Genomic DNA, 19,774 nt, shown 5'->3' on the forward strand with positions numbered 1-19,774 from the left:
CTACACTCATCCTTCACTCATATTTGGGTTAAAATACGCACATAGTGGCGTCCCCATCTTAAATAATTGATATAATTGATAATTGATATACTAGTAGAGAAGCCTAATTTGACAGAGACAGAGATGCAAGTAACAAAGAGACACTTTACTGTAGGGGAAGGAGTGCTGGTGAGGAACTACTCTCTTAATTCAAATGAAATATGGACAGATGGAAAGATTGAGAAACAAATAGGTAATGTTATTTATCTTGTTAGAATGGAAGACGGAGGCGTGTGGAAAAGACATGTGGACCAAATAAGAAGATTGTAAATATATATCAAGAAAATTAAAGGGGGAGGATTGCTATACCATATGATCAGCTGATCATTACTTTATTATAATTGTTTATGTTTAGATTTTATAGTTTTGTTTAATTTTTACATTTTCAATAAAATGAATTCATTAAGTTATTCGAATCTTTTCTTTTATTAAAACACAACAGTGAAAAATAAAAATGCCAAATAAAAGAAAACACTAAATTTTATTGAAAAGTGTAGTGTTTATTAAAGTATAAATACGAAGACAGTGTAAACAAAGTATATTTCGTGCATTGTTTACCTTCATAAATTAGCTCCTAGTTTTCCTAGTAATATACGAACAATCGTTACTTTTTAATTAGGTGTATTGCTAATACTATAACCAACTCAAAGTATAACCCCTAAAACAATTACAATTTACAGCAAAACACAATTTTACGCTCCTAAACCTTTTTAAAATACTCAAGCGTAACGTTAAACCAATAATTAATATCAAGAACACGGTTATTACAATCTGATATAAAATAGTCATAAATATTGCATATACTTGATCAGATACTGTATCTACATAATGGGAAACATAATGCATTCGCTTCAGGTGGACCAAGTAGTCATAAATCTCTTGTTAGATAATACAAAATGGATAACCTCAAACCTCGGCAGAGTTGAAGGTTATGTCCTGCGATCCTGCCATCTTCGTCCTTCCTTCCTTCCGGGTCCTTACTCATTGAAACGTCAATTAATTGTTTTGCAGCAGAACATAAAATTAAGCACGGAGGTAAAAATGACCCAGATTACTATTGTGTATGGAATCCGCTGGCTTCAAACCAACTGGTTTATTATCAGTCGTCAATACATGCACAACAACAGTTCTGTTAGGCAATAATAATATCGACACATGGTGTTGTTGGCAGGTAGTAAGATATGATAAGTGTCATAAGTAAGTAGGAAACGCGTTTTAAAATTGTATTAAATGTTAAACGTGTTATAGGGACTAAAAGTTCTGTATTTATTGTTTTTAGACCAGAAAATTAAGATGAAAGTGATTCTGATAACTAACTAAAGTCGATAGATTTTATTTCAATCTCTTTACTTAGATTTCTTACCTAATCGAGGTATGCACTTTACTTTGATTAAAATAATTCTGAAATGAAATAAATCAATGATAGATCATAGACTTATTTACTGCTGTGAGGTTTAAAACTTTCTGAACAATATAAAATGAAAATTTTCATAATAAGTTCATAAAGTATAAGCTCATTGGAGACACATTGACTTTAGAGATACACATTTGTAAAAGTAAATATACTGTTCTCAATTAAATGATTGTTAACCAGCTGTATAGGTCAACATTCCAATAATGGGGGTTTTCCTCAAATCCAAACCAAGTATTTTTTTTAGACCATGTACAAATATCAAACTATGTAACTCATGGGTACTAACAGTAGTTTTGTTACAACCCTATTACACTGTAAAAGATTTGATAAAATATCTTTTATAAAGTTTTTTGACAAACATCTTTGATAGGCCATATTTTATAACATATTTTTCAAATTATTTCTTTTATAAAAATTTTACAGTGTAATCCAGGCCTTGGTGTCAAATTAATCCAACTTGATTCAGGGGTTTTTGCGCAATGGAAAGGCAGACACGTTTGTAAACAATATAAGTTTTTGTAAAAAAAAAAAATTTTAATTGTAAATTGAAAAGTAATGTGGTAAGTAAATAATAGACACAAATAATGGAAAGCAAGAGCTTTATTTAGTATAATTAGCACGGCAGTGCGCTCTAACCAGTATAATACATATATAACAACAAGAACAACACTCATACAGTCTACACTAGCCTAGCAACAGATCTAAACACTTTAAATTACTCAAAAAATATTCAACCTGGTTCGAGTCAAGAACGCTCTAAGATTTGGTTTTCACTTGACCAAAAAAAGTATCAGAAAGGACTAACACTTTCCGGGTTCAATGCAAATGATTTCGTTCTAAAATCAGAGTGGTTTTCCTTAAACAAATTTATGGGTTCCACTTAATGAAATCAAATAAATTATAATCTACAGCGGACTATCACTTTGTCTAATACATGTTTAACTATTGTCAATCTTGTACATTGTTAAATCATATAAATATGTGCATGTCTTAGTCTCAAAACAAAATAGGATTTGTGGAATTTATTTAACCACAATTACTGCAAATTCATCTATTATACTATCATGCTCATTTTGATAAGTGATCAAAAAGGTTATTTGATCCATTTTAATACAGATCATTCCACCAGTAATTTTTGTCGTGTGTTAAAAAGATGACATCTAAATAATACTAGATATGTAGACCTTGTAACTCTACTTCACTATCTATTTCAAACATTATAAAACTTAACCATAAACAAAAAATGTCTTGACATTAAGTTTTTGTTTGTAAAATTTCATCAACAATATATATTTTTAATGTTTCACAGATAACACTTTTAATTCTAAAATATAGCAACTGAAGCTTTAATTTGCTATGATCAACTCATAGTCAACAAAAAGTTGAAGAGGTCATAAAAATATCCGTAAAACTCGTTAAAATCATTTTAAAAATAAAACCTCTTCAATCCGAATTCTACTGAAACTTCTCAACCTAGACTGATAGTGGTTTATAAAGATTTCATGAATCCAAGAATTCGCCACTGTAAACAAAGCGTTTGGTTGCTCGACATGATTTTTAGTCCGAAAGCTGTTATTGCCCGTTTGAGTGCAATGTTGCGAAAAGGGAATACTTGATTCAAGCTTTTTCACTTCAAAGGAGTTTCATTATACAGGGTGATTGAGGTGTGCCAGCTGTTAAATTGTAAAAAATGTTTAACAGTGACTGCCTTAGATTTTTTATTTAAACAATTTTGGTCAAGTTGAAAACATAATTTTAGCCACAATTTTTCCAATAGGGCCACCAACTTTAATTTTTCTTTTAAAAAACCCTTTTTTTCATGATATTTTGAATAAATAGCTGGCACTTTTATATCAATCAACCTGTATAGAGAAGTGTCAGAAATGGTTCCGAAACTGTTTTTCTTCGATTATCTTAGTCCAGGACTAAAAATGTTTACGAACAACCTGGAAATTCTGGAAAGCAAATCAGTCCAGTTTAAAGAGGGTTTATTGTACATGCTGAAATATACTAACGTTATAATACTTATCCTCAAATTACGTAGGTATACAAATTAAAAATATAATTTTTAATTAATTTGTTCGTGATAAAAATATACATTATCAGTCCTCTAATCATACCAAAACTCACTCAATCGATCGATTAAAAATTATGATCTTAGCTCAATAAATATAAAAATAAATTACTTAATGTTATAAAATTTAAACACCAACGAGAGATATGGAGAGCAGGTTCGCTCATTTTTAATGCATCGGATATTGCTTACTGTTCAAGCTTCTTTTTCTGTAATTGATCTTGAGGTTGCAAGCTTATAATATAGACACAGAAAGGCCAAGTATATAAAATGTTGAGAATCTATAAAATAACATCCGAAATTTTAAGAATTTTCACAGATCCAGCCACATAACTACAACTTTCAGCAAACTTCACTAAACAAATAGCCCTTTAAATTTCATAAAACAAAACATTACCGTAATGTTCTAGTTTTCATAAAATTAATATTTAATTTTATTCGTCTAGGTTTCATTATGTTTATATCAATGGAACCATTTTTGTTCTTAATCAGTAATAAAGTAAATAATGCGACTAAAGAAAAGTATAAGTAATACATTCTTCTTTGGGTATAAATTGTCAACAAGTGAAACATTTCATCGAATGTGTTCTTCTAAAACTAATTAACATTACAATACTTTACGTCTGTGCTAAATAAACATACGTAGCATCAGAAATTGTATTGTCAAGCCAAACTACTATTTCAAAAACCGTTTAAACAAATTAATAACAAACACGTTTATAATTTTAAGCGCACAGTTATAAAACAAACAAACAGACGAATTTGAGTATGCTCACTCTTTGGAAGACATTTTTCTGTTGATGTAATTGACCAACAGTTTATGTGATCGAGTTTCCTTCAAACTTCGCTCAAGTGTATACCCAAATTAGACATTTTAGAATTTTTCATCCGCTCTAGTATATTTTACGTAACTTTCGAAAGTAGTTCCTAACACATATAAATCGCACATCTAAAACTGTATTTACAAAGGAAATAACTATTTCGGTTATACTCTTTCTATCTAATTTGTTCATTCATTAGTAGCCTACTCCTTTGTTAACTCTAAACTTTATTCCCTCAATTCGATTTTCAAGGACTCTTGTATGAAATTTGATTTTATTCTTAATACAAGTTTTACAGAGTGATTGAGGCTGATAAAAATGTTAGAGTACTCTACCTACTACGGGTTTCATAATATTGATAATTTGGCTACATTTTCTAATTTTCCGTCGATTTATGTTAAATGCAAATATTTTCAACTAACATAATTTCACTCCTCGTAAATCGGCAACTTTTTGATTGAGACTTAACATTTTATAATTTAACTTATATGATTAATTGAGTATTAAACTATTTCTAGTACGTGCTAGCCTCAATATTTCTAAACAAACTAACTTTATCACATCGTTTGTAGCGATAGCAAATTCATTAAACAAATATTTATTTTATGGAAGACAAGTTTACTTCATAAGCACACGTCATGGAAGACTTCGTTATATTACAATATACAATTTTAATGGAAGACTTTGTTTACAAACGTTATCTTACGCCGCGTCGCGCGCTGGGGTTTAAAACGGTAGGCCGATTTGGAAGGCTTTGATCATAGCGCTGCCGGAGTCGTAGACGCCCATGACGCCGAAGAGACAGCCGAGGAAGATGACGAAGCAGTCGTAGGCGACGGTGCCCCAGTCTAGGGTGTGACCCTTCAGCTTCAGGTGGAAGTAACAGGGCCACACGAATGATAACATTGTGCCTGTGAAGCTACCGATCAGACCCATCAGGATCGCGAAGTGAGGGATGGAAATTGCCATCATGATCGTGCCAAACACGATTCCCACTCTGAACGCCAACCCCCATACTCTCAGCTCTCCGTCCAGGTGCCATATTGACGGGAACATCGTCTCCGGCTTCCCTTTGAAGAACGTCTTCTCCAGGATGTCGCAGGCGGCATAGTACGGCAACGGGTAGGACAGGAGTGCTTTGACGACGAGGATGAAATTGACCATACCGCGGAACCCCGCTGACGGAAGGTTGTTGGTGATGACTTGCTGTGTGTCGTTCTGGAAGGTCAGGAAGCAAACGTATCCAAAAATGGACTTGAAGATTGCGGCGGCGATGTGGCTCCAGTCGAGCATCCACTCAAACTTAGACCGGTCGATGAGGTTACCCTCCAGAGTCGGGAGGAAGATCTGAGACGTGTATGAAAACACGATCACTCCCAAGGAGATGGGGAAGTTCTCGAAGTCTAGGGTCCACTTGACCTTTCCCCAGCCCCACTCGGGTAGGTCCAGCAGACAGTAGCCGAGGATGACGATGTTGATGGCGATGTGGGACATGGTGCACCAGAAGCTCAGCATTGACACGTGGTGCAGTGACTTGAGAAATCCCAGAGGTATGAGCAAGATGCCGATAAGCATCATCCAGCTGCGGATGTCCAGCGCACCGTCTGGGAACGTCCCTATCATCAGATCTCCACAGACGACCACATACAGGATGCATGTCATCAACAGTTCGATCATCTGGAGAAAAGATATTGAATTTAATTATTTGATAAACTGAGCTATACTGTACATTATAACACGTTGCTGAAGTTAATATCTTTGCTTTCAGTGCCAATTAATTAGATGGAAACGTTAAACAGATGTGTCATAGAACCTACTTATCGCAAATACTTAAGTAGATAAATATTATAAGGATGTAAAACTATCTCCGCATATAAAAAAAACTCACTAGAGTAAGATAACCTACCTGAGCACAGTTGACGGCTCTGCCACCCCAGGTCTCCCCGAAGCAGACTCTAGCAATGGACACGTAGCTGTCTCTGACTCGCACCCTCTCCCCCGTCACGGCGTCCTCCTCGTATAGGCACTCCACCAGGATCTTGCCAGTGTAGCAGCAGATGTATGCGATGCCTACCATTGCCAGGATGGCCCAGTATCCTCCTCGCAACACCGCAAATGGTAGGTTCACGATGAACATTCCCTGGAAATATGGACAATTTAAAATACTTAAAGATTCTAAAGGCATATGGCCAGCTGGAAGTGTCAAAGCAAGATGGTGAGATCAGGTCCAGAAGGATATGAGGAAATCAGGGCTTCATGAGGAGAAATGACGACTGGCTACTTCAAAAAGTCGGTAAAAAACATTGAGTGTTACCAGTATGGACAACGTAACCTAAACTACATTTAACATAATATTTACCAATATGTTTATGTATAATTCGTCAACATCAACAGGTATTTTCCTATTACTGTATTATAGCCTACCATGAGTCTTTATATTGATCATTATAGAGTCCTATTCCTGTTATAATAGTGGAAGGTTTTTTGACAATATTTTACAAACTATTGGTATTGGAGAGTTTTTGTAAATACAAAAGTTAAAGAACGTCTAAAAATAATTTTTTTTTATTGAGCGGAGCGAGCGAAGCGAGCGAAGCTCTTATACGTCGACTTTTATGCATTTCGTAATACGCAAACTCCTCCTAGACGGCTGAATCAATCGTTTTCAATTTTTGCATGGTGATAAAGACCATATCGGTGAGTGCCAACATCTATATGGCGTTAAAAAAGTCTCTCAGAATCCGTAGAAAAATGAAACTGAAAATCACATTTTTTTAACATTAGTCTTATGGGTTGCTAGGTAACCATGTTGGCTGAATTAAATAACAAGTAAAAAGTAAACAAAAGATTTGAAGTTTTAGCATGTGCTCATAATAAGCCAACTACCCACAGTATACTAGGAAATTACAAATACAGTACAAAAGGAAAAACATCACTTGTTAATATTGAGCAAAGATTATACTTAAGATTACTCGATACATTGTAGTCAAGGGTAGCAGTGCGAAGTCTAGGATCTGTTTATTCATTAAATGTTGAATTCATTAAGGTATCTGCAATCCTAAAATGCTATGTGAAGGGAAGGAAACAGGTCCGTGACGTAGGAAGTAGTGAAGGAAGTAGTATAGGCAATCATAAAATGCTATGGGAATAGAGGGAAACAGATCCGTGACGTAGGAAGTGATGAAGGAAGTAGTAAATGCGAGCAGTCCGGAGTGTGGGGACTGTTTATGACGATAAGATTAGGGTATCTGCAATCCTAAAATGCTATGGGAAGGGAGGAAAACAGGTCCGCGACGTAGGAAGTGGTGAAGGAAGTAGTCAAGGCGAGTAGTCCGGAGTGCGGGAACTGTTTATGACGATTAGAATAAGGTATCTGCAATCTTTAAGTGCAATAGGAAGGGAGGGAAACAGGTCCGCGACGTAGGAAGTGGTGAAGGAAGTAGTCAAGGCGAGCTGTCAGGAGTGAGGGAACTGTTTATGGCGATTAGATAAGGGTATGGGCAATCCTAAAATGCTATGGGAAGGGAGGGAAACAGGTCCGTGACGTAAGAAGTGGTGAAGGAAGTAGTCAAGGCGAGCTGTCTGGAGCGTGGGAACTGTTTATGATGATTAGATTAAGGTATTTGCAATCCTAAAATGCTATGGAAAGGGAGGAAAATAGGTCCGCGACGTAGGAAGTGGTGAAGGAAGTAGTCTAGGCGAGTTGTCCGGAGTGTTGGAAATGTTTATGACAATTAGATTAAGTTATCAGCAAACCTAAAATGCTACGGGAAGGGAGGAAAACAGGTCCGCGACGTAGGAAGTGATGAAGGAAGTAGTCAAGGTGAGCTGTCCGGAGTGTGGGGACTGTTTATGACGATTAGATTAAGGTATTTGCAATTCTAAAATGCTATGGAAAGGGAGGAAAATAGGTCCGCGACGTAGGAAGTGGTGAAGGAAGTAGTCTAGGCGAGTTGTCCGGAGTGTTTGAAATGTTTATGACAATTAGATTATGGTATCAGCAAACCTAAAATGCTACGGGAAGGGAGGAAAACAGGTCCGCAACGTAGGAAGTGATGAAGGAAGTAGTCAAGGTGAGCTGTCCGGAGTGTGGGAACTGTTTATGACGATTAGATTAAGGTATTTGCAATCCTAAAATGCTATGGGAAGGGAGGAAAACAGGTCCGCGACGTAGGAAGTGGTGAAGGAAGTAGTCAAGGCGAGTAGTCCGGAGTGTGGGAACTGTTTATGACGATTAGATTAAGGTATCTGCAATCTTTAAATGCAATGGAATGGAGGGAAACAGATCCATGACGTAGGAAATTGTGTAGGATGTAGATGTGTGGATTTATGCATCTCCAATACTACGGTGCTTTCAGAGTGAACTAATGATTTTCCCCGAGAAAAGCTCGGTCCCCAGGTACTATAATCAAATGACGACACTAGCTTGAGGTTCGTGACGTATGAAGAGGTTAAGGAAGTAGTAAAGGTGAACAGTCTGGAGTATGGAAACTGTTTATGACGATTAGATTAAGGTCACAACGTTCCTAAAATGCTACGGAAAGGGAGGGAAACAGGTCCGCGATGTGGGAAGTGGCGAAGGAAGTAGTAAAGGCGAGCTGTTCGGAGTGTGGGATCTGTTTATGACGATTTGATTCAGGTATCTGCAATCTTAAAATGCTATGGGAAGAGAGGGAAACAGATCCGCGACGTAGGAACAGGTGAAAGAAGTAGTAAGGTGAGCAGTGTGGAGTGTGGGAACTGGAAACCGTTTGTAGCAGTTATAATGTATCTGCAATGCTGAAATGCTATGAGAAGGGATGGAAGCATGCCCAAGACATAGGAAATTGTGAAAGAAGTAGTAAAAGCTAGCAGTACGGACAGTGGGGATGTTTGTTGCAATTAGATTAACGTATCTAAAATACTAAAATGCTATGGAAAGCGATGAATACAGGTCCACGACGTAAGTGGTGAAGGAAGTAGTAAAGGCTGGCAGTGCAGAGTGGGGGAACCGTTTGAGCAGATGGATAAATGAATTTGTAATACTTAAATGCTATGAGAAAGGAAGGAAACAGGCCAATGACGTAGTAAATGGTGAAGGAAGTAGTAAGGCTAACAGCGCAGAGTGTGGGAACTGTCTTTGGCAATTAAATTAATGTATCTGCAATCCTAAAATGCTATGGGAAGAGAGGGAAACAGGTCCACGACGTAGGGTGTGGTGAAGGAAGTAGTAAAGGTGAGCAGTGTTGAGTTTGGGAATGGATTAATGTATCTGCAATGCTAAAATGCTACGGGAAGAGACTGTAGACTGTAATATGTTAAAATGATTACGAAGCACAAATCGATACATATTTTCGATACATGCAATCGTTTACAATTGAAATTTACAACTGAGTTGACAACAGCTGATTTTTACTCCATAGAGGCTAAAAACGATTTTTACTCCCTAAATATTAAAAATGCTACTTTAGACCCGCAGCGCATGCATGAAAAAATACTGTTTTTACTGCAGTAAGACAATAGTATATTTCATTACTAGGACCGAAAGTGGCATTTTCCGGAGCGCGCTCAAGTTTTTGTGTGAGGCGAAGCCGAACACAGGAAAATCCAATTTCACATGCGAGGCGAAGCCGAGTATGTGAGAGCTATTTTCACGTACGAGGCGAAGCCGAGGACGGGAATAATGGAGCAAGAGCCGGAAAATAACTTTCGGTACGAGTTATGAACGATACTTTTCATCACGACGCAAAAATACACAAACACAGAATAACAGACCTCAGTAATATTACAACTAGTTTATTTCTAAATTATTTATTTTAAACATCAAAATAAAATCTTCTAAAAGGAAACCTTTGTATATTTCTCGATTAATCTTTTTTTAAACATAAAAAAAATCTAAAGGGAACCTACTTCACAATCAAAAAATTAGAAGTTTATGGTTATGTTTATTGTACAGTTTTCATTGTTGGAGACATTCACTCCTTCGTTTAAAAGTTTTTTCTGAAGTTCTTGAATCGTTGAAACGTTTGTAGTGGTCGTGTTTGTTTCATCAACTTTTCTTACTTTTCTCTGAGGGCATTCTTCATCTTCTGAGTTGTTAAAAACATGATCAATATCAAAAAAATCGATTTGGCTTCCTGAATGTGTTTTTTCTACAACATTTCTGTTTGTATTCTCAGCAGCTGTTGAACTCATTGCATGCGGATTTTTAAACAGTTTTCTTGACAGTTGTAATTTTCTTCCAATGGAATTTTCTATGTAACTCTCTGCGACATTAGAGGATTTCCAACCTCCGTGTGATTTAAGGGCAAGTAAATCCCCTCCTCCCTCAACTAGCATGGTGGCTGAGGTACGCCTGAGGGCGTGTCCAGTATAGCGCTCCGGTTCGTCTAATTTAAGGTATTCTGCTACCTTTTTTGGGATTGAACTGATTGTGTGACCCCCTACATTTTGTCCCACGCATTTACCCTTCCTGTAACCAATTAAAAATCGGTTACTTTTCATTTGTCTGGGGCGCAATAACAAATATTTGCGAATCAAATCACATGGTCTATATGGACAGTTGTCATTGGTTATGGTAAAACTGCGTTTAATGTGTGTTTTGCCATCGTTGAGAAACACGACAAAAAAACTGCCATTGTCTGTAATATCTTCTACTTTTAAATTTATAAGATAGTGGTTTCGACAAGCTCCATAAATACCGAGCGTTAGGATGACTTTGCTCAATAGCCATTCATTGTCAGGAGCGTTAACCATGAATCTTTGAATTTCGTCTTCAGTAAAAACCTTAGCTTTTGTAGGTTGATAACCCACTGATTGACGTTTAAGAAATGCTAGAGATTTGTTAAATTTGGATACATCCACATTTTCTTTTAATTTCAAACCACTCTTTATCATAGAAAATTTACTCCACAACGTTGTTGGTTTCATGCTTTTAGATTTCTCAGATAAATATACTAATAAAACTTCGTCACTTACATTCTTTGGTAAAACATTGTGTCCTTGGCACCAGTCCATAAACTTCCTGAACTCCTCATTATACCTCTCTCTCGATTTCTCTGGAAGGAGGTTTTTGGTTATCTCTAAAGCTTTCTTCGATAAATCGTCCGAAATAATAGACATATTTTGGCCGCTTTTAAATACGCACTAAGCTAAAAACACAGCAAAACAAGCTTATGCCTGTTTATGTTTACATTTAGATTGTCAAACAATAAAAACAGCTGATTCAAATCATTAAATTAAACTGTAACAAAACACTAGCGCGCGTAGTGAATAAATGGAGAACTAATTGAGAGCGACGAAAGTAAATTTAGAGCGAGGGAAAATCAGCTGATCGATTTTTCCTCGCCCTAAATTAGAGCTTGGGAAACGGCTACTTTCATTGATGTCAGCTGTTATCGAAAATAGTTACTTTCGTTACGGAGTGATGAAAAAACAATATAATATGAACCCTTGATGACTCCGCTCAATTTTGTGGATGCCTCTGCGAACGCCACCTAGTTATAAGTTTTGCTCTATCTCTAACGGTTATTGAGATAAATAATAAAAGATAGTTGAGCGGAGCGAGCGAAGCTCTTATACGTCGACTTTTATGCATTTCGTAATACGCAAACTCCTCCTAGACGGCTGGATCAATCGTTTTCAAATTTTGGATGGTGAAGACCATATCGGTGAGTGCCAACATCTATATGGCGTTAAAAATAACTCTCAGGAATCCGCCCCACTGGGTCTCAAAGTTTCAATGTAATCCTTATGGAAGCAGTATTTGACACATAAACAAAAACATAAGATCAGCTGTTGACTTTTGAATGCAGTAGATAAATAAATAGCTGATAGCATTATTCCACAGATATTAGAACATAAACGGTGGTATGGATAGTAAAATAATCAAATGACGACACTAGCTTGAGGTCCGTAGAAAGTGTTAAAGGAAGGACTAAAAGTGAACAGTCTGGAGTGTGGAAACTGTTTATGACGATTAGATTTAGGTATCTGCATTCCAAAAATTATAAGGGAAGGGAGGAAAACGGGTCCACGACTTAGGAAGTGATGAAGGAAGTAGTCAAGGCAAGCTGTCCGGAGTGTGGGAACTGCTTATGACCATTATATTAAGGTATCTGCAATCATAATATGCTATGGAAGGGAGAGAAACAGGTCCGTGGCGTAGGAAGTGGCGAAGGAAGTAGTAAGGCCAGCAGTTCGGAGTGTTGGAACTGTTTATGACGATTAGATTAGGGTATCTGCAATTATAAAATGCTATGGGAAGGGAGCAAAACGGGTCCGCGACGTATGAAGTGATGAAGGAAGTAGTCAAGGCAAGCTGTCCGGAGTTTGGGAACTGCTTATGACCATTATATTAAGGTATTTGCAATCCTATGATGCTATGGGAAGAGAGGGAAACATGACCACGATGTATGAAGTGGTGAAGGAGGTAGTCAAGGCAAGCTGTCTGGAGTGTGGGAATTGTTTATGACGATTAGATTAAGGTATCTGCAATCCTATGATGCTATGGGAAGGGAGGGAAACAGGTCCGTGGCGTAGGAAGTGGCGAAGGAAGTAGTAAAGGCGAGCAGTCCGGAGTGTTAGAACTGTTTATGACGATTAGATTAAGGTATTTGCAATCCTATGATGCTATGGGAAGAGAGGGAAACATGACCACGATGTAGGAAGTGGTGAAGGAGGTAGTCAAGGCAAGCTGTCCGGAGTGTTAGAACTGCTTATGACCATTATATTAAGGTATTTGCAATCCTATGATGCTATGGGAAGAGAGGGAAACATGACCACGATGTAGGAAGTGGCGAAGGAAGTAGTAAAGGCGAGCAGTCCGGAGTGTTAGAACTGCTTATGACCATTATATTAAGGTATTTGCAATCCTATGATGCTATGGGAAGAGAGGGAAACATGACCACGATGTAGGAAGTGGTGAAGGAGGTAGTCAAGGCAAGCTGTCCGGAGTGTGGGAATTGTTTATGACGATTAGATTAAGGTATCTGCAATCCTATGATGCTATGGGATGGGAGGGAAACAGGTCCGTGGGGTAGGAAGTGGCGAAGGAAGGTGGGTAAAGGCGAGCAGTCCGGAGTGTTAGAACTGAAGATATCTGCAATCATAAAATGCTATATGAAGGGAGGATAACGGTGGAGGAAAACGGGTCCGCGACGTAGGAAGTGATGAAGGAAGTAGTAAGGTGAGCAGTGTGGAGTGTGGGAACTGGAAACAGTTTGTAGCAGTTAAATTAATGTATCTGCAATGCTGAAATGCTATGAGAAGGTATGGAAGCATCCCCACGACATAGAAAATGGTGAAAGAAGTAGTAAAGGCTAGCAGTGCGGTGTGTGGGGAATGTTAGTGGCAATTAGATTAACGTATCTAAAATACTAAACTGCTATGGAAAGTGATGAAAACAGGTCCACGATGTAGAAAAAGGCTTAGAAAGTAGTAAAGTATGAGTATAGTGTGAAAACCGTCTGTGGCAGTTAGATTGATGTATCTTTAATCCAAAAATCCTATGAGAAGGGAAGGAAACAAGTCTATGACGTAGGAAATGGTGAAGGAAGTAGTAAGGCTTGCAGTGTAGAGTGTGGGAACTGTCTTTGGCTATTACATGAATATAATATATCTGCAATCCTAAAATGTTATGGGAGGAGAGGGAAATAGGTCCACGACGTAGGGGGTGGTGAAGGAACTAGTAAAGGTGAGCGTGTTGAGTGTAGGAATGGATTAATGTATCTGCAAAGCTAAAACGCTATGGGCAGAGACTGTAGACTGTAGGTTAAAATAATTTCGAAGCACGAATCGATACATATTTCGATACATGCAATCGTTTATAATAGAAATTTACAACTGAGTTGACAACAGCTGATTTTTACTCCATAGAGGATAAAAACTATTTTTACTCCATGGAGGATAACAACTTTTTTTGCTTCCTAAAGAGTAAAATTGCTACTTTAGACCCGCAACGCATGCATTAAAAACGACTGGTATTACTGCAGTATGACCAAAACAATATAAATAAACCCTTGATGACTCTTTTCAATTTTGTGGATGCCTTTGCGAACGCCACCTAGTATTACATTTAAAATTCCCATGTTATTCTTATGGAGGAAAATAAAATTATTGCAGTTTGCTTATTTATGGAAGAGTGTTGCAGACTACAAACACCAATCAACAAAAGCAAAATACATTTTGGACAGAACGGTGGCTGTCCAATAATTTGTGTCGTCGTCCATAATATCAATGTGGATTCCTTTGGAAATGTAGACAACGTTTAAGGTAAAAAATATCTTCTATTCTATTGTGGATTAGTTGAATCCAGGCAAACATATTTTACAATATAACACGGACAGAAAGTGCTTAGTTATCTGTCTCTCTGGATGAGATTTTTAATCAACTCTTAAGATCCATTGGAGCAACAATTTTGAAATAAAAGTGATTACTAATAATTGTAAAGACCATGTACCAAACTTCAAGATTGTAGCTTTTACCGTGTCAATACGGTCCTTGAAAATTTCAAACTAAGATGTAAAAAAATCGTCTTAGGCCTATGTAAAACAAAAACACCAACAGTTTCTACGTGCGTACAGGTATCTTGTGCGTACTGCCGTTTCAACACAAATTTACAACTTGGTATTTATGAAATAGTTATTCTACAACCAGCATTGAGCTTTAAGCCAATCGAACAAACAAACAAATAATTAATGATACTCGCAAAATAGAAAATAGAAATGACCAAACACGTATATTTTGGGTTTGGGCGATAAGATGTATAACTGTAAAGCAAAGAGTAGAAGAATGGGAAGGAACAATTTTCTTCACTACCACAAAATACATTTACAATGGGTTACCCGCAAATATGAGGATTCTCAGTGTGTGGTCCTACATAATAGAATCTAAATTACTAAAATAATTACGGTAATGTGTCGAATGCTTTTTGTGAGAAATCTCTCTTTAAAAGGAAATTATACCATTGCTCGGTGTTATTTTAGGTTATTTTAAGATAAACCTTACTCATGTTATCCAACACGAATACCAGTATTGGTAATTCACCAAGTACTTTGATTAGGGGACAATTTAGAAGCACCAAGTGGACTTCTACACCTTTTCCACTTTTATTTCAGAAAGGGTCAATTGTATTTCAGAATAGTCATTTATGTATTTCAGAAATGGCATTTTGTATTTCAGATGTAAGATTTTAATTTTAGAAAGTGTCAATTGTATTTCAGAATAGTAATTTTAATTTCAGAAATCATCACTTTTATTTCAGAAATGATCATTTATATTCCATAAATAATTATTTGTATTTCAGAAGATATGAATTGCATTTCCTGGTGAAATCAGGAAAATCGTGATAAACGGCTGAATTTTCCAGGCTAACCTAATTAAACTAAACTTAACCCTGGACTTCTTATAAATTAAATTTGAATCAGATCCGCTGCGACTGAGAAAATCGATCATTTCTGAAATACAATTGACTTTGTCTGAAATAGGCCTACATTTGACTAACACTGAAGTATGTGTGACCATTTCTGAAATACATATGACTACTTCTGAAATACAATTGATACTTTCTGAAATAGACTTGACATTTTCTGAAAGAAAATTAGAAAAGGTGTAGACAGTTCGTGTCTGTCTCCCAAATTATGATTTTTTTCTAAAGCTAGTTCTTCAACAATCTCTAACTTTTCAAGTAATAGATTCAATTCTGAGAAAAGTCACTTGCATTTCGATGGTCTGAAACTGGACCCAGCTGTCCTTGAGCTTTGGGATTTTGGATTAGATTTTATTTTTACGATGCCGACATAACCAGGGTACGTATTTGAAGGCGAGGATGACTGAAAGATGAATGTTAAATGGGTGAGTTGAATAGATTGGTTACTGGTTGGTTAATCAGGTGTTACTGCTATTAGTATGGACATTCGGGCTAGTGACGTAATTTGTTTATGTTTATAATCCATACCGTTTCTGTTCTAAAACTCGTGTTTTTTTCTAGCCATAAAAAATATAATCTAAACGTTTTGGAATCTAAACTGTAACCTTCGATCTTGCTTGCTGTTGGACATATATCCACTCTGCTACCAAAAAAGCTATAACAGGGTTTATGGATGATTCTGGCTAAGTAGCTTGTTGATCTAAGCCAATAAACTTAACAAATCATTCACTTAACAACCACTAATGTATGTCTTAAAATGTCGTGAATAACTTAACCGTAAGACCACTAAAAATGACAGCACAATCGGCTAGTCTTAGACCTAATCTAACACTTGGCTATATTACGTTTTATACTTATTTACACTGAAAGTAGCAATTAGTGCATACAAAGTCCATAAAATAAACGGGAGTTCGCTGTAGAACATTACTGTCACATATTTTTTGTTTGTTTATTATTGTTAACAGTATGGAAAGCTAATGAAGCAGACTGATACTCGAACTCTTCTTCTGTTGACAATAACTACTAAAAAGTGTTTGAACAACCAAACATTTCAATCTAAAATTAAAAGTACTGTATTAAATCAATGTCATAAGCTGAATAATATAATCTTATTGATTAGAAAATCGATACTAATTAAAAATTAGCTATTTAAAATGCAGTACCTAGAGGATCTTCAAGTAAAATAAATCTAGATTTTAGAAAATCGAAGTTTTACTCCTTACTTCCTTTGTTTTGATTTGAGGAATTGAAAAGTTTACATCTTTGTCTAACGTGAACTTACCAGAAATATAACAAACTAGCTGTAACCCGCGGGCTTTGCCCCGTTTAACTTCTTAATTTTCAAGATTATCTCGTTCGCATGGCTCAATCACGTCCTGGTTGAAGTTTGTTCGCTACGCTCACTCACCTTTGGGTTGAAGTTTGTTCGCTACGCTCACTCACCTTTGGGTTGGAGCTCGTTCGCTACGCTCACTCACCGTTAGGTTGGAGCTCGTTCGCTGCGCTCACTTGCCTTCAGGTTAGCTCGTTCGCTACGCTAACTCGCCTCCAGGTTGAAGTTCGTTCGCTACGCTCACTCACCTTTTGGTTGCAAATTAGCTGTTGTCATAAATGTAAAAGAAATAATAGTGCTGCACCCTGTTGGTAATCCTTGTAACTTTAATGCTATTGAACATCACAGAACAGAACCAACTTGTTTAATTGAAACAGCTGTAAGATTGAATAATTCCATTTCTTATAAGGTTAACATGGGAAACTCCAGAGCCACTGGGGCGGAGCCCGAAAGGATTTTTGAAATAAGAATATGCCTATATGTTAATCGGGAATGTGAGCTATCATCATGCCAAATTTCAGCCCAATCCGACCAGTATTTTTCGCGTTCACTTGTCACAAACATACATCCATACATCCATACATCCATACATCTAAACTTTCTCATTTATAATATTAGTAGGACTAGCTGTAACCCGCGGGCTTTGCCCCGTTTAACTTCTTAATTTTCAAGATTATCTCGTTCGCATGGCTCAATCACGTCCTGGTTGAAGTTTGTTCGCTACGCTCACTCACCTTTGGGTTGAAGTTTGTTCGCTACGCTCACTCACCTTTGGGTTGGAGCTCGTTCGCTACGCTCACTCACCGTTAGGTTGGAGCTCGTTCGCTGCGCTCACTTGCCTTCAGGTTAGCTCGTTCGCTACGCTAACTCGCCTCCAGGTTGAAGTTCGTTCGCTACGCTCACTCACCTTTTGGTTGCAAATTAGCTGTTGTCATAAATGTAAAAGAAATAATAGTGCTGCACCCTGTTGGTAATCCTTGTAACTTTAATGCTATTGAACATCACAGAACAGAACCAACTTGTTTAATTGAAACAGCTGTAAGATTGAATAATTCCATTTCTTATAAGGTTAACATGGGAAACTCCAGAGCCACTGGGGCGGAGCCCGAAAGGATTTTTGAAATAAGAATATGCCTATATGTTAATCGGGAATGTGAGCTATCATCATGCCAAATTTCAGCCCAATCCGACCAGTATTTTTCGCGTTCACTTGTCACAAACATACATCCATACATCCATACATCCATACATCTAAACTTTCTCATTTATAATATTAGTAGGATATGATTGGAAACTCCTATTTGCATTTCCCCTTATATTTAGGGACATAAAATAAAAAACATGTAAGCCTAGTTGGTGTTTTGAGTAATGTACGAAACTCTATCGTAGAACCTTGTGTTGGTTAGTCTATGGTAGAATTACAGTGTGAAAGCTATGAATATATGTTTTTGTGCAAACCTATAAATAACAATGTTTGCCTCAATTTGATTAAACGTTAGTTTAACAAAACTCTTAGAATACGGCACGAACACGACGGTCAATTTATTTTGTGAATCATGTAATGCATTCAACAATCATCCTTCACTCACGTTAAAAGACTAAATGAGTTGTGGTGAAATAAATCTAATAAAAAGTGCGATTTGCAAGACTACTGCCATACGTAATCAATATGTGTGTCACTATCGATCTAGTTAAATGATAGTTTAACTAGGTATTGAGAACGATAGTTACTCAGTTTTTAGAACCGATCTTGCGGACATTTTTTCATAAATAAATCTTAATGCCCTAATCTATATTCTTGATTTTTCAATATGCAAGTGATGAGCTAAATGTTTCACCAATTAAGACGCAGGCTTTTAACGTTTTCCGCTTGCAACGAATCATCATTTTGTTGATAAAAATTAGGACTAGAGATGGTGGAAGGGGGCTTATTTCGACAGGGCTATAACATGGATTGTTACATTACACCCCTAACCTGTATAGCATTGGTGACGTTCCATGCAGCCTGCCACTCATTGATCTTATGACGACTGCGGCCCTCGCCCCCGCCGAACTCGTCAAAGCTGCCACCGCTGGCCATACTCATCGTCGCCCCCCGGGACTTCTGGTAGCTCTCACGGGCGTCCATGGACGCGTAGCCTCCAGCGTGCCCGTCCTCCTGGCCTGTGAACCCATCCTCGGCCACGCCCCCCAGGGTCTCCGTACCGTAGTCTGACGCGGGCATCGTCGACATCTCCGTCTGCGCCCGTCGCACCAACCGACTTTTCTCTGGTAGTTGACTCTTTACCGTCTCCCATGCTACGTTCACTGCCGCCTTCCACGGCGGGATGTACACTCCCTTGAAGTACGCCATCCTCTGATTCTACGACCTTGTGGGCTTCCCGTTTGGACACACACTCGCGCGTTTAGGCACTCCCGACATTGAATTGACTTCTAGACATCTACCCCGACTCCGACAAACAAAAATATCGATCACTTAACTGCTTTGAACGGAAAATTTGGTGAAGAGATGGTCCGGTCGGAGCCAGGGCGGATCGATGGGTTGGCGAAGGTGGCGCTCCTGGTGGGAGGATGGAGAGGTTGGCAACGATCCCACTGTCTGTACCACCCCCAGCCTCTCACCTCACAACCCTTACTACCTCACTACGAGACACGGTCCGGCGCGCCACTACAATGACTGTAGTAA

The 19,774-nt window shown here is 37.7% G+C and overlaps 1 protein-coding gene across 1 annotated transcript; it reads right to left on the minus strand.

Moving 5' to 3' along the window:
* Nucleotides 1–2,035: 2,035 nt before the first annotated feature.
* On the minus strand, nucleotides 2,036–19,573 carry LOC128995250 (vesicular inhibitory amino acid transporter-like). Its single transcript, XM_054420201.1, has 3 exons — nucleotides 19,064–19,573; nucleotides 6,255–6,488; nucleotides 2,036–6,025 (listed from the first exon to the last, which is right to left on the minus strand). Exons 1-3 carry the CDS (start codon nucleotides 19,439–19,441, stop codon nucleotides 5,075–5,077), a joined length of 1,563 nt encoding a protein of 520 aa, XP_054276176.1. The 5' UTR covers nucleotides 19,442–19,573; the 3' UTR covers nucleotides 2,036–5,074.
* Nucleotides 19,574–19,774: the final 201 nt, after the last annotated feature.

This window comes from Macrosteles quadrilineatus, unplaced genomic scaffold, assembly GCF_028750875.1.
Source record: "Macrosteles quadrilineatus isolate MER2022 unplaced genomic scaffold, UCM_ALF_1.0 Scaffold_5__1_contigs__length_97177068, whole genome shotgun sequence".
Classification (NCBI taxonomy): domain Eukaryota; kingdom Metazoa; phylum Arthropoda; class Insecta; order Hemiptera; family Cicadellidae; genus Macrosteles; species Macrosteles quadrilineatus.